Below are 20,980 nucleotides of genomic sequence, written 5' to 3' on the forward strand. Positions count from 1 at the left end.
AATATCCAATTTTGTTATTTCTATACCTACACCTGTTAAACAGCCATGAAAAATATTTTGCTTTTATACAATTTATTTTATTTGCTTTTCCTATCCTGTGGTACTGGTCATACTTCAAGAAATCAAAACGGAGAAAAAAAAGGATCAGAGGGGAAAAAAAAGAGAATAGGTTACTTAAAAGAAAAACAAACACAAATATTGTGCTTGTGAACTGTATTTGGGGTTGGCCAGAAGTCTAAGGTCTTGATAGATGGCTCTCGGTGCACAATTTTATTGCTGGTACACAGCACACTTTGTTCCTTTTGTTTCACTAAACCTGCCAACTTTGGAAATTAGTGACACAGGCATTCAAAATGTTTGACAAGCGGTCAGACCCCGATATACATATTCATACCTCAGCGGTAAATGATGGCAAGAAGTTTCAGCTGCAGTAAAAATGAATTCTTTAGTTCAGCCCAACTTTAATATAACGCCAGTTTCGTAAGCACTTCTACTGTTAAAGCAGGAGTGCCTCTTAGACAGCACACTGGGGAGACATCATGTAAAGAAATGTTTCTTTGCTTAAACCAGAAGTCCAGATCTGCTCAGTTCATTTAAAATATTTTTTTTTCTCTAGAATAAATGAATAAGCGGTTCCTTTTGTGGTTTTTCTGATGCTTGGTGACTTGTTATTATTCTTCCAGCAGAAAAAGGATCAGACGCTCATATGAACAGATGTGTCCCTCCTCCTCAGCCCCACACTCGCCCTCTCCCTTTGGAAAACAAAGGTGACGGGCCTGATGTTTGACTAAAAGAGGCTGTAAATCTTCTGGGGATATACCGCTACGTCTTTGCACATAAAAAGTATTGAGGAAAGGAAACAGGTTAAAAAGCAAAGGGTCTTAGTAATAGATCATACGCTGTGCTTGTGTTTTTTTAACTCTTAGAAGCACAGGGCCGCTTGAATAAACTGCCAGTGCACTAACCCCTCCGCTTTGGGGCCCCGCGGGGCACGCCGAGGTGCGCCGGCCGGGCTGGCAGACTGCCGGTTCTGCAGAGGGGCCGAGCCGCCGGGCAGCGCCCGCTGATCCGGCCGCAGACCCCGCTCCGTCCGGGATCGCTCCCGTCCGCCCCGGTGCGACTAAGAGGGGCCGGGGGGCCGGGCGGGCAGCGGCGTGCGGGACGGCGGGGGGCGGGCAGCCCCGGCGGCGGAGGAGCGCGGGCAGCGGCCGGGCCGGGGGCGGCAGGTGAGCGCGGGCGGGCGGCCCCGGGGGGGCGCGGCCGCGGGGGGGGGAGCTGCCCCCCACCCTCCGGGCGCGGCGCAGGAGGCCCCGCACCGCACCCGGGGCCGCCCCCTGCCTTGCCCCGGCGGGGCGGGCGGGCGGCGGGGAGATGGCGGGGCGGCGGCGGGCGCCGCTGCTGCTGCTGCGCTGGCTCCTGCTGGGGCTGCTGGGCGGCGGCGGCGGGGGCCAGCCCGGCGGCGGCGAGTACTGCCACGGCTGGGTGGACGGGCAGGGCGGCTACCACGAGGGCTTCCAGTGCCCCGAGGGCTTCGACACGGCGGCCGCCACCATCTGCTGCGGCTCCTGCGCGCTGCGCTACTGCTGCGCCGCCGCCGAGGCCCGCCTGGAGCAGGGCGGCTGCACCAACGACCGGGAGCCCCCGGACCCGGGAGTCACCGCCCGTGAGTGCCCGGCCCTTGGGTCCCGGGGCGGGCGGGAGCCAGCCCCCGCGGAGCATCCCCCCCCCCACCTCCCACCCGCCGACGGCCGCCCCTGCCTGGCTTGGCCCGGCCCGGCCCGGCGGGTGGGCAGGAGGCGGGCGCGGCTCCAGGTGCGCACCGGGAGGAGGCGCCGGGGGTGCGGGGCCGCGGGCGGGTCGCGGCTGCGGGAGCGGCCCCCGCGCCGGGCGGCAGAGCGGGCGCCCGGGCGTGCGCTCGGTGGCCAGACTGCACCGACAGAAGGGGCCCCCGCAGCGGGACCCACCCCACCTGGAAGGCGCATTTGGGTTTTAAGTTTGCATCGGCAGACTTAACTGCGTCTATTTAACTTTGTTTTTCCCGGAGGTGAGAGTGGGCTCCGGCTCTCAGCAGCCACAACCCCACCGTGCAAGGGGCCGTCAGGTTTTCAAACAAAAGAAATCCGGCAGCGCACACGGAGACTAGTTCCCCAAGTCACATATTCTGGGCTTATTTTCCACTTTACCAGTGGAAGCGAGTTAACAGCATCTGTAGCACTTGAGCTGCGCCTGCAGTTTCAAGCTGTTACACTGGACAGCCCCGACAGTTTTGAGGGGTGAGGGAGGGGGAGAGGAGCGCAATTCTTGAGTGAAACGAAACTAGAATCAGCAAATGGGACATGAGAGAGACAGCTTTTACCATTGGTAACTATGAGAACTGTCAGCAGAAAGACATTTTGACTGGTATGTACAGGGTTTAAACTTCGATTTTGTTGTAATAATGGTCGAAAGCTCTGTCTTCTGAGCAGCTCAGTGTGTTAGTGGGACAGAGACGATGTGGGGCTTCATAAACTCTATGGAGCTTATTTCTGTGCAGCAGACCTGTTACTTCAGTAGGCTAATGTGCACGGCTTTTCTTATTCTTTCTTCTCCCAGAACCAATCTACGTTCCATTCCTCATTGTTGGATCAATATTTATTGCCTTCATTATTGTGGGCTCTCTGGTAGCGGTTTATTGTTGCACATGTTTAAGACCTAAACAACCGTCGCAGCCAATACGATTTTCTCTGCGGAGCTATCAGACCGAGACTTTTCCCATGATCCTGGCCTCCACGAGCTTCAGGACGCCATCGAGGCAGTCCAGTACCGCAACAAGTTCCAGTTCGACCGGTGGCTCGGTTCGCAGGTTCTCCTTTCCCCGGGCAGAGCCAGGGTGCCTTGTGGCATCACCACCTCCGCCGTACACATCTGGCTGCTTCCAGACAGCCCATGCAGTCCACCTGACCCAGCCGTCGGGATTTCTGGTGTCACCGCCGTACTTTGGGTATCCGCTCCAGCCAGAGCCTACCCTGGCTGGGAAGAGCTGCTCCGATTTTAGTCAGAGCTGAAAGGAGTTGGGAAGAAGTAACGCAGCCTTCAGAAGCGCAGGGACCGCTGCTGCTGGGTGTCACGCTGGCATGCTCTGTGGCTGCCGAAGTCAGAACTGTTCCCCTGGGTGAGTTGCCCTTGAAAAGTGCAAGGTCTCATTTGGGATCTCGTTTCCCAAACTTGGATCACACTTACAAATGAATTGTGAAATATTCCAAACAGTTGCTCTAAAAACTGACTGCTCTGATCGTTCAGTCTTAATTTGTGTGGAACGTGCTCAGAGACAAGTAGAAAACCCATTTTGGGATAAAGGTACTCATTTCACGGTGTTATAAATGACATCTTAACCCTAAATGCTATTAATTTAGATAACAAACAGTGGCTGTGTTCCACTGATAATAATCAGACTAGTTCTATAAAGCAGTAAAAAGCGTGAGAAGAGAGGAGTAATACTTACTAAAGAGGATCTTGAAAACAGCTGACTGCTTCCCACTTCCATGAGCAGTGAAAATAAGAGGAACAATTTTACTACAGATACCAAAATCTATAGTTTTTTTTTTAAAAACCACATAATATACCTGAATTTACACTGCATATTTGTATTACTAAATTTTAACTACAATAGATAAAATGAGTACTAATTAGGGTAGTTGAAAATGAGCCAATCCTAAGCAGCCAAATAATTACCTATGAGAAAAGCAGAATGTATTCAGTGTATCACTAATAACTTCTCCGCATAAAATTCTAAAAATGGCATTAAGCATTTTACAGAAGGAAGTATTTATTGTTGGCTTTTTGCTCAGCAACGTCAAAGTTGGACAACTGATCATAAAGTTCTATTTGTAAAATTAGCCATGTATAAAATGTAAAGACAAGCTTGTAATTTAAAATGTATTTACAGCATTGACAACACTAATTATTTAGTAGTCACACAAAAAAAAATTTATCAATAAACTCTAGTTGAAATGTTGTGTCATCTGTATGTCTCTCTACAGATAGTGTTTGATGAGCAAGTTTTCATTTTGATGGTGTAACTATACTGTATTTTTTCCAGTTAAAAATAGTTAATTTTACATCTTTAACTGCACCTGTTGTGCAGATTTAATATCATACAAAATGCTGACTGTATAGCAAACTAATGGACTGATGAATGTCTTTTATATGTAACTGTGGTAAAAATGTGGCAAAAACTACACTGATTAGTAGGAATAAATTTTGTTTGCCCTTCTACATTCCTTCACCCAAGTAAACCAACAAACCAAATGGAAGAAGAAAAAAACGCATCTAAACCAAACATGCAGCAAGCAAATGGAAAACACACAAGAAAAAATGCAGTCACTAAAGGGCTTCTCTGTATACTTGTTTTTGTGAGCAAATGAAGTCATTCTGTGTGTCAGAATCCACAATATCAGAGGCTGAACTTTGCTATTTTATCAGCCCCAAACTCCCTGTGTATAGGATCTGTTGAAGTGCATTACAGCTGACCTATTTCACAAGTACTAGCATATGGGTGTATATTAAAATTACAGCACATTCTCTGTATTTTAGAAAAGCTTCATTGGCTGTTCCTCAATTGATGAATAATTTATTTTTCTTAGCAAATATCTAGCAATCAGTATCTTGGCATTTATGAAAAAAGTATTTTGAAATAACCCTTTTAATATGCTTTTTATTGCATAATTAACATTACAATCCAACAGATTTTTTCTGCTTGGAAATGCGGTTTCTAAGCAGAAAGACAAGTTGTATGCAATGATGTTTTAAGTAATAGGCTCTAGCTTGAATACTCTAAGTTTTACAAACTAAAATCACGATACCCAATAGTGTATACGTTTTACAAAACTCTAAAAAGTAGATTTCGAGCACTTGGGAAATTAATTGAAAGGTAAGTGTTTTAGCTTGCAGGTTTTTTTAGAAACAATCTTCAAGGAAGGGGGTGGGTAGATTTTTGCCCACCTTTGTTGATGTTTCATAGGACTCTTCACTGCACATTTTGAATGGGTAAGAAATACGGGACTGTTCATCAAGTAACTTTCTGTAAAAATCTTTTAATATTGCAACAGATACCAGCTGTTGTTTGGAAACATCCTGTGAGATCTGCTGATCATTCCTGCATAGAGCAGAAACAGTAAAACAAACTATTTTTTTCAAATTATAATTAGTAGAAATCTTTCTTTAGTAAACCAAGGCAACACAGATCCTTCTGGAAGCAGAAACCTGATAAATTTTAGCTAAGAAGGTGCAATTTTATGTACCTTTAAAGAGTGCCTAGTCATCAGAGCCACTGATGCAGGTGGCGAGTAGGTGAAATTTAGTTTTCCTCATAGGCTGTACACAGAGAAGTCAGGAGTTGGACTGTTAATTGTCTGTTAACATTTGGTGGTGTACACTGAACAGGTCACACTCCTTCACTGTAATGGTCTCAGTGGGCTCTACAGTCAGATCTGTGAATGTTTTAATGCAGAGATGGATTTTTGCTACACTTGAGTACAGGCTTACAGATTTTAATGATTATTCAGCCTAAGTAAAGGCTGTGCAGTTTGCCACGTAGTGTGAAACACAGCCTAGCGGGGAAGACCCCTCTGAGCTACTTCCTTTCCTCCCCTGATGCTACATAATGAGTTTGACCTTGTAAAATGCTTGAAGAACCTGACACACAGGAATAATTTCATTGAATCAGACTTACAGAAGTCTGAAAGTTTATAGAGTGCTAAGCACGGACTGGTGGCCAGAGTGCAACAAATCCTGCAGACGGGTGTCTCAGGCTGGGAAAGATCAGGTGTAGTTAAACTATCTGTACTGGGTTACCCGTAAAGCAGGTGAGGTGGGAATTATGCACCATCTGCAAATGGAAAAAGAAGAATCTGTAAGTTAAGAAGGCTCTATAAATTATTGTTCATGTAGCTACAGTGGCAGTGACCTATATAGCTGAAGGGGGGCGGACAGAATACAAGCCCACGGACAGAAATGCTTGTTGCCTGTGCCGGTGGTTTCCAACCCAGATGCAGTCAGGGTGCAGGTGAGAATGCTGAATTTCCTTCCTAATGAAAAGAACCTATTGGCACTAGATGCTCCTATGATTTATAGAAAATAGTAATTTTTCTAAAACTTGCAGACAACACAAATGGCATTCTGATACAGTTTTAATGACTAATGAAAGTTTGGAGGGCTAGATGTATGCTTGAACTAAAAGAAATTGCTACCAGAAGTAACATTTACACACTATTTGCTTTACTGCCATCCTTATTTTTTAACACAGTAGGTTTAACTATTTCTTTAGTAATACTGGAGTTAGTTCATATTTTATTAGTGACACCAGAATAAAATGAAAAATCATGGTAAATGGGTTATTGTCATTCACACACATTATGCACAAAATGCTTTGATTGCTATTAATTGGTAATGGCAGGTCTGAAACCCAAGCCTTCTGTGGGCAAAGAATAATAGTGACATGAACTAGATGAGCCATTTGTTTTGTATTTCTACATTTTGGGTTTCTTAAGTGTGTATCTCCAAAATGCATCAAAACTCTCCAGTGGTAGGAAAAACATTACACATACTTGCAAGAATGTCTGAAGGATTTTATTTGAAACTGGGTAAGCAGTATGGTATATGGCTATGTAAACTCATGGATTATTTGTCATACTAATCCCACTGGAATAAAAAAAAAGTGACAATTTCAAAATTAGTTTGTCACTACTGTTCAGTTACAGCTTGACAGTAACATTAAGGATATGGAGTCAATTTTCAGCGCTGTTTTTCTGCGTACTGCAATGTGCTCCGTGGACCTGATACTCTGAACAGAGCTGTTTTGAGGGGGCTGCTGCTCAACGATACTCATGTGAAGTTTTTCATTCACAATTACACTGAGGCTGTAATTCAGTAATGCTGCCTTCATTAGCAAAGGCAGAAGAAGAAATGCCTTTCTTTTTATTCTCTACACTTGTGCAAATTCAGGGGGCTGTGGTGTAAATCAGGTTAGTGAAATGATTTAGCTTAAAAGTAACATTTGCCGTAAGAAAGGAGGGAAAGGATTTGAAAGGGAGTCTGGATCATTATAAACTGGATTATAACCTGAATAATTTCAATGGCCTCATGACTGCCAGTATAATAGAGGTGGTGACATACCTTGAGGTAGAAGCTCCTTAAACCAGCTCTACCATTAAAGACTGGGCATCATGAAACTAACAGTGTGAAAGATCCAGCTATTATCGAACCTGCCTTGACAGAATACAAAATCTACAAAATAAATTAATTGTCTACTGTGTATACAAAGAATCAATCACCTATCTACAACCAAAACTCAGTTTAGGTTTGGATATGCTCATTTATATTCAGTGGGTGGGCACTGTTAGGAGAAAGAAATAGTCAAAGGATAAAGTATTTATCACTGTCATCTGAAAAAGGAGATGATGTTTCCTTATTCCTGCTCTATCATTCTTGTACTGCATACTTCTCTTTCAAAAAATGGTATCACCACCAGAATATGTTAGGGCTCTGCTGCAAATCACTAAATTGCAGACTCCTGTGCTCCTCCCCCCCCTTTTTTAAAAAAAAACCCTTTTTCTGGACATCGTATGAGAACTGGAAAAGACATCTCAAAATAGGCTTTTAAAAATAACCTTAAAACCATTTTCTGCTTTTTCAGTTTACCTTAATAACATAAGAATTCTTTGGTATTTGTCAAATGCTATTTCTGGTATGTCCCATTTTAAAGAATTCAAAAACAAGAGTGACGAGATATATGTTTTCCTTTGAAAGTAATCCCTAGCATTTGCAACCAATCAATTCAACAAAACTTCTTCATTTAATGGCAAAGTTTATTCATTTTTTAACAATTAAAAGACAAAACATTTAAAATTTGCAGTTCAAAACATGCACATTCACCAAATGCCAAATGACATGTAACACTGCATAGAACTGAATGTGTTACTAAAAGAGAAGAACTATTTATAAACCACAGTGCATTTAACATCCAGTTAAAACTAAACCTGAGAAACTACCATAAACACTGAGTCAAAAAGTCTTCATTCATGCAGCTTCATAATTTCCACGACAGTTTCAGCAGTAATGGCTTAGTGGAGCTGTAAAACCTCACTTTACCTTGAATGCAAATTTTGCTATTACAGATTGACTGCTTTTTGCAGCAGTTCATACATATCAAACACTGAAAATCTTAATGAAAAATTAGGTTGAAGTAGAAAAACAATATTAATGCATTTATGGCTTCTATTCTACAATAAAGAAACACCATAAAATATGATTTAAGAAAAAAAATTGTTCTGGTCACAGCTTTGCAATTACAAATCACTCTCTGTATGGAAATGCTTTAAGTATCAACCCTCCAAAGTGCCCAACTTTGCACATCATTGCTCAGAGTAGTCCTTATACTCACAAACAGTCCAGTTGAAGCCCATGTGAGTAATGGTTTGCATAAGCAGGAACCAGGTTTGGAATGCTAAAATATTCCTTTGTTTAATAAAGATCTATTGGCTAACAGTGAGGACACTGGGGAAGCAAGGGCAGAGGGGGGGAAGGAGAAACTAATTTGTTGAGTTTTGTTACCAGTGAAAACATCCAGTACCAAGAAAGTTGAACTGACAAACTCATTTGCTTACATAGCGCTAGCTTCTCGATATATTATGAGCAGACTTTTAACAAAGGCATTAAAAAACAGGGAACAGCAACCACCATGCATTGCCTCAGAACACTTAGAAATATTGCCTCATGCAGACAGAATGATAAATTCATCAGAACTACAAGTGCTTTTACACAATACATAAGAAAAAAAGGGAAAAAACTTCTCTCCTTTAACACATATTTCAAATTACTCATCATTCAAGATGGGTTTAAATGTAACGAAAGAAGTCTTAAGACACTTAACGCTCATCTCTGTAACACTGAATTTTATGGATGCATGTGGACATATAGGAATCTTCAGCTATCTCTCAGTGTTTGAAAATATTTTATTTATCATTTTATACAAATAGAATGATGACTAAGTATAAATCTGTTGAAACTGCTTTGCAAAAATAAGTGTAAAATTAGGAAATGGCAAGAAAAAATTCCAAATACAAATTATCAATAGATTTGTTAAAATTTGTTTCCTGTTACTCTTTTGAATCATTTATATATATATGTATATATTTAAAAATAATCAAGCAACAGCATTTATATAAGATATCTGATTTCTAAGTGGCACTGGTTCAACTTTTTGATGGAAATTTTTAATACTAACTTGTAGTTGTTATGCAGTGCACATGAAACAGATGGAAAAGTCCATGTGAATTCTATATTTAATACAGATTTGAATTTTCAAACAGTAATAACAGAGGCATTGTTACAAGCATTTTTGCCTAAACTGTTTTTTCTTTAAACAAACATCTGCACAATCCCCTTATTTTAACAAAGATATGATGCACTAACAGGATGGTAACAGATTATATTACTTTGTACTCAACATGAAAATAAAGTGCATATTGTATACTTGACCTGATTTAAAAATGGGCACACATAGCTAAGATGATCTTATATTTTCAAATGGAAATGTATGAGCAATCAAAAAACATAGTTAGAATTGCCACATTGTGTTTTTACTATTTCCAAGAAGCAGTATCTTCCAACCACTAATTACCAGAAAAAGTATAGAGACAGGAGAAAAACCCATCAGAAGTAATAAAACTGAAAAATGCACTTTGTGAAATAATACTTCAAATTCTGTAAAGATGTAAGGATGAAATGCTGTGATAAGACTATCTTAAAAACCTTAAATTACAGTCTAAATTTAGAATCTTAGAGCTGTTTCAACTGCTTTCTTCCTTTTTAAGATCGTTAAACTGGGGATATACTGTGTGTTGTTTTCCACAAACTGTATTGCAATGGTGAGACCGAATTTTACTTCATAGGCATAATAAGAGATCATGTAAATTTCTCATTGTAAATATTTTACAATGTGTTCTAGTCCTCGTGTCCTTTTCTGCAAAATCAGCAATTAAACCATTTAGAACAGAGAAAAAAAATAATAATAAAAAATTACCCATAAAGAGAGTATGTATAGATTGAGTTGTTTTATATGAGTTAAGTACACTGAAAGATTATAAAGGAGCAACAGTGTCATGGTTAATTTCAGAAATGTTTTGAAGTTGGTCATTGTCCCTTGGATGACAGAAAATAAGGATTCCCATTTTAGGAAAGGGGCATGCCCCCAAATTTTTTCTTGCCTTAGGTCAAGTGATTTGGCCCTCCCATATTGATCCATCTATTTATCTATGCCTGAAATGGCTTTTCTGAAGGCAGTTCTTGTCTGCATGACTGACTGGCAGTACTGTTTCTAGTGGGATACGTTCCCTTTGTCCCCGTGTCTTCTGTTTTCTGTTTAAAGATCACTCCGGGAAAGTGAGAGGAAGACATTGCATAACATGCATATGAAATGCAGACTGTCTTCCCATTGATACACCTTCCTAAATATGTACTTTCATACAGTGCCTTTTGTTGGGCTTTCCATATGTATCTGTAAGTTTCTCTTAGAATGGAGCATCAGAAACTTGGATAGTGCAATAAAGTTATATGTTAAGTTTAGTTAGATGAAAGTCAAGGAGGTAAAGTCACCTTTAGTAAATGTAAGACTAATGAAGGAGGGCAAAGAAAAGATGGGAATGGATGACTTGTTACTCTTAAGTTGAAAGTGGATGATTTGGAGAGCAAAGAGGAAATTCTTAATTTAACAGATCACTGGGGATGTCATTGTTCTGTTTTTCCATCTAGTTGATCTCTGTTCGAAGAAAAAAAAAGATAATTTCTATATAATGCACAGAAATGTAATTAAAATCAACTGCTACTATAGAAAAATGTATTTTAAATGTAATTATGGTGGCTTTTAAACTCAGAATTAACCATGGACTAAAAAGCTACAATGTGATTTAACTAAATTCTGAAGTTAAAGTAGCTTTTCTTAGTTTGAAACCTGATGGTTGTTGCATGGTAAGCTGAGAAATATCAAGTATAACTACTTTAAAAAGCCATCACAATGTTCTCATTTAACACCTCCCTCCCTTTTTTTTTTTTTTTTTCCCTTAAACCAGGCATCTATCTTTTTCTGCAGTCACTTCCTCTCCATTCTTCATTAAAGGTGAGAGTATACAGGTATTCTGCATGACCAGAAAGTTGTAAAGAGGCTGCTGCAATGTATTTCACACCTTTATAGGAAGTGGCTTTAGTGCAAATAAAACAGTACATACCACAGCCTAGTGAAGGGCATGCTTTGCTCTCTATTTCAATGTATACATTTCAAATAATTTAATATAAAAAATTAAAAATTTAACTATTTTTAAAAAATAAGTTAAAACAAATTTTCTTTTGAACCTACAGTATAAGCAGATACAACTAAGCATCGCAAAAATAATTAAAGTTTGCTAAAGGGAAGTAAGGCAGAAAAATTGAACCAAATAATACGTGTACTCAATTTTTCAAGGTGGCAGCCATTTTCAACATATGCAATACTAAATGAAAATAAGGGGAAAGCTTGTATAAGGCCAAAGGTGCAAAGACTTGCAGTTTTGAAAGCAAATGCCATAAAGGCCAGACTCACTGTACTGTAAATCTTTCTCCTCAAGTGCGGAGACTCAAGCATGTAGTTCTGAGATCAGGACTGGAGTTAATTTCCTTTCAAATTATTTCTAACAACAGAAAACATTTATGGAACTTCTTTGGCAAACGTTTTTCGGTTTGTTTGACATGAATGTCTATAAACATCTCGACTCAAAATCTTTCTCAAAGAAGGTGAATGAACACCATTAAGATGCTATTTTTTTCAGCACTTGTTGAAATCAAAGGCTTGTTATCAACCATATTTAAATATAAACACTTAAAAACCTTCACAGATGCTAATGGTCTGTTTATGTAAAGTATGTTTAGCGATCTGACCATTGCCTTCCGAGTATATGACCAGTATTGAATCAACTTCATTGTAAAATAAGCAAGCTGGCAAGATACAAGGTAAATTCCGATCTGTTTACAAAGGCTAAGCAAATACTTGTTAAAAAATTTAGAGATGGTGTTTTACAGTATAGTTGCACAGTGCTTATGTCTACTGAATACACAAATCCAAACTTTATGGAACAAGACTATCATAGATCTTTAAAACTCTGATAACTGGGCCATGGTCACAGCTCCCAGCCAAGATCTAGTAGTCTGTCTCACAAAAGTAACTACTAAGGCCTAAATCTTGAGCTGTGTTCCTTCACCATTCCTCAGGCCTTTGTTTTGTGGTATCGTAAGCTCTTATTACTTCAGACTGGGAAACGATTCCATTTTCATCTTGAGAAAAGGCGTAGCCATCTGCAGATACAAAACAAAACAGAAACCAATTAAGTTTTGATCCCATTTTTTTGTTAAAGCTTTAATAAAAACAGCTTAACAAAGGTTAATAGAGGGGAATAAACCTCTTTTCAGCAGTTAGTAGATAGAAAACCCAGGCCATTTCTTAAATAATTTTGCAATTGTAAAATAACAGAAAGAACTGTGCAATATCTTAGGAATGAAGAGAAACCTACCAACAGGCCAAGAACACTGTCTACTGGGTTTAGGATACTACATCTTTATTATAAACAAACGCAGTGAAAGAGGATTTTACTTCTATATTATTAATGGATATTAATTTTTACTTGTCAATGAGCACTTACGAAGCAAGTTTTGCTGCAGTGAGTCAGAGCGATACAAGTTCACATGGTTCTTCTTAAAAACATTCTTCAGTAGTTGGGCTCTTTCAGTTAAGCTAGAAAGAAAATGGAGACGTGTGAAAAATACTTACTTATTAAATACAGTATCCCTTTATCTTTGACTCTGTTAAATGAAAATTAATTATTAAATGAGAAGTGTTGATTCTTCTTTTTCAATTGTGCCTGAACAAGAACATGAGTAAAAGTGTGTGCAAGGGCAGATTATGAAGTCCAGATCCCTGGTAATGTTTTTACTTGTCACAGTACAGGCAAAACATCTGTGTGAAGCACTGTTGTGTGCTGACAACAAAAATAAATGAATAATATTGTAAACATTTGAACATGACTCCTTTAGAAACATGCAGTGTAAAGGGAAGGCACTGGCTTCCTTGATGTAGCGTGGCTTGATCAGTGCCAGGCTGAATTACAGTCTTCCTTTTTCTTACATAAGACAGTGCTCTTAGCCTCTACTGACACAGAAACCCAAAGGGATGGGAAAAGAAGATGGAGGGGAAGTCACATCTGTGGCCATCAGCTGTGTGTACAGAAACATATTACTTTCATGAAGTGTTGTAGCAAGGTGTATTCCACGTGAAACTCTATAGGGTGTTTTTCTGGAGATCATACCCAAATAACAGACTACTATTACTACTAGAGTTTGGTCACTTCAGCTCATCTCCTTCCTTCTCAGCAGTACTGTGTCTGTTGTGTTATGTGTTTATTGTGCTTTAATGTGATTCAAGCAACTCCATTTCAGCCCAACTAGAAAACAGGAGTATTAAACAGTTTTTAAACTGAGACTCAAGCATCAGCTGCATGCTGCAAACTGTAGAGAATGGAGTAGTGAAGGTATCAGGTTTCCTTACTGTCCATCTCTCTTACATTTGAAGTTCTCTCAAATAGGATCCTACATTAATAAATAAATAACAGATGGACTAGCCATAGCTCAGAAAGCTTTTGAAATCTGACAGTTTTGATAACATATTAAAGATGTGCAAGGGACTATATGAAAAAAAACCTCACACAAAACCTTCAATTTCTTCCTCTGGATTTGATCTTCACTGTGTATTAGAGCTTCTGTTTCAGAGAAATACCAACCTATCATTTAAACATTTCCAGTGCTGAAAAATCCAGCCTCTCCCCATGTGAACTGGTCTAAAAATTAGTTATCTTAAAAAAAAAAAAATCTTATGTTTATTCTGAGTATGTAGTGATTTGATTTGGTTATAGTTTTGCTGATAGTAACAGATTTCACATACCTACATTACTGAGTTTTGATCAGTCAAATGACTTTTTAATATTGTCAATTAGCTCAATAGACTTACTTTCCCAGGCTACCAACCAGACTAAATGGTGCAAGAAATGGCTTCTCTTACTAGATTAGCACTGAATCATTAAATTAGAAGTGCTCACTGTTTCTTCATTGAGTATACACTTATATATCTGAAGTTGAACCACTGTGTTAAACTGGAGATACTAATGGTCTACCTCCCCTTTCTGGTCCCCTCCAGTCTGGTAGGTAAAGCATATACCCAGAGGTGAAAGCTTGACTCTTCCAAGTTGGAGGAGGGAAATAAACCCACTATTCCAACACCCATAGAGGAATGTTAACTGCAAAATCTACAGGGTAAGGGGATAGGCAAGGTAAACTGCTTCTGTGGCCATGTTTTGAATGAAAAGATGGAATGAGACTTCCTTGTAAAAAACGAATTAGGTACCAATTCCAGGAAAGCAGTTGGCATCTGCTGACTGAACCAAGAATGGAGAGGTTAGAGTACTGAGACACACCTTACTCAGTGTTTTCATAAGCTACCTCTTTGGGGATTTTTTTTTTTTTCGTCCTAATTGCTCCTCTAGGATGTGTAGGAGCCTTGTTTTTTAGTTCAGAGCTACAAACTGTTAAAGTGACAGGATTAATAAAAATTTTGCACTGACATTTAAACCACAAGGATACTCAGAGTGAATAAATAAATAATGTCATGTAAGATGGGAGGTCAAAGAGGTGGAAGACTGTGTGAATACTCAGATACAGTTATCAGCTGTATCTCCTTTGCAATACATCTGAGAAACCTTTCTTCATGTGAGTTGAAATCAGCAAATTTCTATGAAATTTTTGGTTTTGACAAGTGTTATTTTTTAATAAAAAACTATTTTATTAAAAACATAGCAGGCCTATTCTAGCATTTTTGGTACCATCATTGTTCTTTGCTTGTGCTCCAGAATGAAATGTTCAGATTGCTTAAATGCTAAGCACTGAAAATAGTGCCTTAAGTTTTACAAGAACATGAAGTATGCACATTTCTTAGTTTATGTATAATGAAGTTTCCACTGCACAGATCCGATTGCTGGTACAGAAAATACAAATTAAGTAGGAAATACATTTGGGAAAAGAAAAGTGCTTCCAGCTATTCAGGTATTAAATTCTGCTCTATTCTTATACTTGAAATACTGCAGGCTCTTTATTATGAATCATCCTGTTGCCATTCAAAAGCATATTTAAAAATCTACATGCAAAGCCAAGAAAACATGGTTTCAAAATTAACCAACGATAAAACATAGTAACTAAATGTCTATGCTCATTATATGTACCTATATGGACAAGCAGAATATTAACTAATTTTGAACATGAAATGTGTACATTTACAGGCAATTAATCTCGTTCATAGAAAAGAAGTTTACTACTTTATATATTCCTGACCAACAACTTAGCTGGTCTAAAAATAATTTCCAAGTGGACTGAATGAGAAACAGTGATTATATGAAACAGCATTTGCAGTATATATCTCTAAAGACGTTTCCACAAGTTTGGACTCTTATTCATGTTATTGTTAGTCTATGTAGTATTCAACTCAGTAAAAATATTTTTGTAGTAAGGATTAATACTGGATTAATTTGGCTTAAGCATTATATATAAAGTATCAGAAAAACTGTTTTTGGACAATGGTTTATATACAAAAAGTATCCTTTTACCTTAGTCATTTCAATTTTAAGTAGAAATGGCTTTGTGGCATTTCAATTACAATGGCTCTAATGATAGAAATCATACTTTTTTGTGGCACAAATTTGTTAATCCACTGAAGCTGCTCTATTATTTATGCTATCAAGGCACCCTTAAGTCAATACTATTCCAACATGAAACTTTACTTTCTGCTGGAAAAGTGCCATGAAAAATTCACACCTTCTTGCTCGAAATATATTCCTACTTACCAGACAAATATATGTGATAAAACCAATTTCAATGTGTTGCCTACAGAAGAACAGAATCAAGTATTTTTGGACAGTTTTGGGGAAAAATTCTGATTACACATCTTTACAGACATGGGAACAACAAGATACGATAGGAATGCTCTTCCTGAGCCTTCAATGGTAAGTTTAAAAACCTTTTCAAATCAGCACTGTAAAAATACAGGGGATGACAGATTTTTAAGACTATATTAGCAAACCCTACTTTTAAAGCATATGCTAAAATACAAGGAAGGTATTTGAGGAACAATATTTTAAATTATTTCAAAGTAAATGTCAATATTTATCCTAATTTTAAGAAAACCACCAAAAGCACAAATTTAGAAATTAAATAGAAAATTCCCATCCTAAGATTGTTTGATAGGAAAACATCAAAAGGTAAAGCCTTACAATCTTAGCTGTATTTAAATGCATGCTATACCAGGTCAACACAATTCTAAAAATCTGCAACAAACATATTCTAGCTGAAAAAAACAGCAATAAAAATTAACACTAATATACTTCTAAGTAAACATTCAGATACTGTTTGATTACAGCATCTAGCCAATAGTAGAATCCTGACCTGTTATCTGTGGAAGTTGAGCCTCTTATTTTGTGTTGTAGTATTTTTAAGATGGGAATGGACAGAGTGCAAAAGTTCCTGAGTTATCTTTCTCACTGTTTCCCCATTATTTCTTAAACAGGGTTAGGTTATTTTGGCATTTCATGAGAACAAACCCTTTCTGCTACAACATAAAAACGTACTTCCAGAGGTATGCACTCTAGAAAAATATTATTTGGTGCTGAAGAATACACAGTAAGTTTTTAAAAAACAACTATTTGTTGTTGCATGAAAAGCACTACAACTCAAGAATGAAAAAAGTCTCATGTACATATTTAAAACATATGTAGAGGACATTCCTTACCTATTTAACTACTTTGTACTGGTAACTAGTTAATCCAGGCTTCTGCAATTTAGGAGACTCAAAAATGTTTATAATAGTTCAGTCAAATTTTTGAAGATTCAAGTAAGTCAGTTCATCAGATCATTTCTTTAACAAATAATACTTTATCCATAAAAGGTGAAGTTTTGGCTCTATTATCTGAATTAAGATATAATGTAAAAAAACAAGGGAGGGAATAAATCCTTAAGAGATATTACGATGTCTAACATCCATTGATTTCCATGTTAGGTGGATGCTTGTATACTTCAAAGAATACAGGTCTAAAAATAACTTTGTGGAGAAGGAATGGATCTAAGAGACATTCTGGCAGGTAACTAAACAACCTTCATGAAGCCCTTGTAACTACTTAATTGTGGGATAAAAAGATAATTATAAAACTAGTGGTGAAACCACCAAATTCCTCTTACCTAAATAAGAAGGGACTTGGAAGACATTCTGTAGGATGAAGGAAGAGCATACTGCTACACAGATGAAGTAAAAGTAGCTGAATTGGGGAATGCAAGAGAAGTCTTGGGAATGCAGGTATGCAATGCTAAGGTACATGACCTTACTTTCTTCTACATCCACAAGATGTTCCCCTTTTAGCATTGTCTAGTACTAATGTCTGCTTTCTTTTCTGCAATTCATTCTTTTACAACTTTTGCTCTTCACAAAAGAGCATACAGCATACATTGCTTCTGGCTCAAAGCGTGGCACATTGATATATGAGTCGGTTAATTTGGAGGAAGATCTTGCCCTGAAGCTGCCTGAAATGGGCACTGCCACTGGAGAGAGGCATCCATCACAATCAATTTAGATCACCTTTAAAGGTAAGAGAACTTACTCTTGCAAGTAGTAGTTGGGTCTTCCAGTGATGAAGGAAAAGTATGCTCAGTGCAGGAGTTGTCATCAACTAGGGGATTTTGCAGTACTTCCAGTCTGAAGTTGCTGTTACTAAGACAGCATAGAGAGCCTGATCGGAAGGTAATGGCCTCAAGTTGCACCAGGGAAGGTTTAGGCTAGATAGTAGGAAGTATTTCTTCACAGAATGGGTAGTTAGGCGTTGGAATGGGCTGCCCAGGGAGGTGGTGGAGTCCGTATCCCTGGAAGTGTTCAAGAGGCGGGCTGACATGGCGCTTGGGCATATGGTGTAGTTGAGATCTGTCAGTGCTAGGTTAACGGTTGGACTAGATGATCTTCAAGGTCCTTTCCAACCTAGATGATTCTGTGTGTGATTCTGTGTGTGTGAGATGCTATGTAGGTATGTGCTCCTATGTAGCCCACCACACTAGACTAAGTGTTCCATAGGTTCCATGCCTAATGCTACTTCCCCTGGTATTTGTCTATGGTACCAGGGAAGATGAATTCCACTAGAGACAAAACATTCTTGTGAAAATAATTTCTGGGAAAAGAAAGGAAAAGGAGCAAACACTCAGACAAGCTGGATATTCCACCCATTAGAAATTATGGTCATCACCCTGGTATCTAATGTAAAATTTGGTCTCAACCTGGTAAATCCTAGTAAGCTGATTCCCATGAACTGGAGGAGGGATACAGTAAGACTAAAGGAGACAGGGAACTTAAATATCTTTATGAACAAAAGGTGCTTCCTGAAAACTGAACCTACAATAAAAGAAGTGGCTTTTGTGTTTTTTCTGGTCTCTTTCTGTGCACAGCTTGGTAGGAAAAAAGGGTTCTTGGCTAAGCCCTTTGCCATGAAGATACGAGAAGAACAGCAGTCCAAAGGAAAGAAAGAACAGGAAAATCAAGTATCAACAGTTTCAGCTCTTTTTAGACTTCAAAAAACCCATGAAAATGGACAAGGAAAGAAAGCTCTAGCTCAGCCAAATGGCACTAATGAATTGGAAGGGGAGAGAGGGGTACTTTGTCATCTCATACTCCCAATTCAGCAAGTGTTTGCTACAAGCTACAGTGAAAAATTCTGAAGTATATTAGTGAGAGCACACCTTTATGCTGAGTTTACACATAGAAATTGTCCGATTGCTCAGTTTTACTTTCCCCCTTTTACAATTACCTGCCTGACTCATGATGGAGGATGCAACAAGGGAACTCTTGTGGAGTCTTAAAATTATTTCTTACCTCATACAGGTTAGCCAAATCAGTTTGCTCTGGACTGGCATTAGATATAAAGCCAGCTTGTTCTATTAAATTTCAGCAAATCCTAGACATATTTTGCTGTTTGCCCCTATGCTATCAAGCAGGTTTTAAATTTTTAGATTTTTTTTTATTGTGCTTAGACCCAATTTATAACTATACTAGTGAATGATGCAGGTTTAAACTCACTTTGTATTAATTGTTAACACAGTCAAAAGTGACAGAATTAAAATCATACCTCAAGTCTGTTCTATACATAATAACTAGAAACGTGACAGTCAGCTACAAACAAACACATCAGTTAAAGCCTTTGGTAAAAACCTACATCTGAGCATATGAAAAAAACATATGGCTCAGTAGACCTGAAACCTCTTTACAGATGCCTTTTGTTTGTATGGATTTTTAAAAGTAACCTTTTGTCTTTGATACATATGTAACGTATGCTGAAAATATTTAAGTCTGTTGTTTGGGTTTTTTTTAAGACAATAATCTACAGATTTTTACAGTACCTCTTCCCATGCACAACCGCCCCAGGATCCTCAGATTTTGCTTCCAACTCCTGAACTTCATCTACCAGTGTCTTAAAAGTAGTTCTCTTTACTCTGTAAGTAATACAAAATACTGCCAGATTTACTCTTCTTGAAAGCAAAAGAAGAGATTGGTTTAAGACTTACATAAACATTTAATTTAGAAATCAAATTTCCCAGATGACTTAAAATTAAGCTTTACAAGAATATTACAAAGTAAGTCTAAATAATGTATTCTATCATTTGTTCTCACGATTTAGAAACAAATATTTATAAAAAAGACATTACAATTACTGAAACATTTAAAATACTAAAATGTCAAAAAAACAAACAAGGGAAAAATAATTTTATATAATCACCAGAGCCGATCTTCATTTGCTTTTCTTATATTAGTAATTAGAACACACATTTAAAAGTCAGTACCTTCTCCCGTAAACCTGGGCATTTCTGTACTCACACTTTGTATACTACATCAAAAAGTAAAGCTGTCATAGGAATACACAGAAGTCCCATCCAAAACACTCCAGAACTGAACATCATAGCTGCCTGGAGGGAAAAAAAGCACAAAAATGTGATGATGTCATGACAAGAACTACAAAAAAAACCTTAGAAATATCAATTACTTTGTTCAGAGAATCAAAAGCAAGTTTAAACGAACTATTCTAGACTCTCTAATGTGAAATAAAACTCCTTTCTAAAATCCCCTGAGTTGATATAGAAATCCAGTAGATAGTAAGGACTAATTCATGTTAAGAAGCTGGTAGAAAGATCGCACTGCTTACCTCCTTTGAGAGAGGGGGAATCTACGCCTCTACAACCCTGCTCTGAACCACTATGCTGATTGTAGACATTTCTATTAAAATCAGGTTTATTGAAAATCCATCCCCTCCCTGCCCTGTGCAATCTCTGTCAATACATTATGAGCACAATTTCTTATTTGCAATCAATCCTAACAGGATATAATGGTTCGTGAGCATTGATATGGATATTGGATGCTGTTACAATCATTTTGCAATATAACTCAGATCAAAGTTATCTCCAACAGAACTCACTGTACCACAGTTCCCACACTGCCACAGACTCCTTGTTCAACAAACTGCTTAAAAATGAGAACTAAGAAAACAACTAATTACATAATTATGGAAGCATGCAACATATTGTTAAATGAAGATCTGACACATTAATGCACGGTGAAATATTTGCAAACCAGATCATTGCTTTTAGTTGTGTGTTTGCTTTTTTATACACTGCTTTATATTAATACATAGGAATTTCTTCTGTTCATAACTGGGTCTGTAAACATACTAAAAACTAAAACACGCTAAAAAGCCAAAACAAACGTCATAATGTATGGACATTAAAGGAAAAAACCCCTTTAATCTATCCTTGTAATACATGCTCAAGTGTCTACATCAATAATATTATGGATGCA

General features: G+C 38.3%; 2 protein-coding genes across 6 annotated transcripts in view; one reads left to right on the forward strand and one right to left on the reverse strand.

Annotated features, from left to right (window-relative positions):
* Positions 1-1,371: 1,371 nt before the first annotated feature.
* On the forward strand, positions 1,372-3,995 carry SHISA3 (shisa family member 3). Its single transcript, XM_074865055.1, has 2 exons — positions 1,372-1,663; positions 2,593-3,995. Exons 1-2 carry the CDS (start codon positions 1,372-1,374, stop codon positions 3,042-3,044), a joined length of 744 nt encoding a protein of 247 aa, XP_074721156.1. The 3' UTR covers positions 3,045-3,995.
* Positions 3,996-7,823: 3,828 nt separating this feature from the next.
* The window catches only part of ATP8A1 (ATPase phospholipid transporting 8A1), a 130,109-nt gene continuing 116,952 nt past the window's right edge, over positions 7,824-20,980 (reverse strand). For all 5 annotated transcript variants that reach the window (XM_074866075.1, XM_074866073.1, XM_074866076.1 and 2 more), the window contains 4 exons: positions 20,006-20,094; positions 19,531-19,623; positions 12,705-12,796; positions 7,824-12,360 (listed from right to left, as the gene is read on the reverse strand). In XM_074866075.1, coding sequence (XP_074722176.1) covers positions 12,263-12,360; positions 12,705-12,796; positions 19,531-19,623; positions 20,006-20,094 — 372 coding nt within the window. In that variant the 3' untranslated portion in view covers positions 7,824-12,262. The remainder of the gene's footprint in view (positions 12,361-12,704; positions 12,797-19,530; positions 19,624-20,005; positions 20,095-20,980) is intronic.

This window comes from Strix uralensis, chromosome 4, assembly GCF_047716275.1.
Source record: "Strix uralensis isolate ZFMK-TIS-50842 chromosome 4, bStrUra1, whole genome shotgun sequence".
In the NCBI taxonomy this organism is placed as follows: Eukaryota; Metazoa; Chordata; class Aves; order Strigiformes; family Strigidae; genus Strix; species Strix uralensis.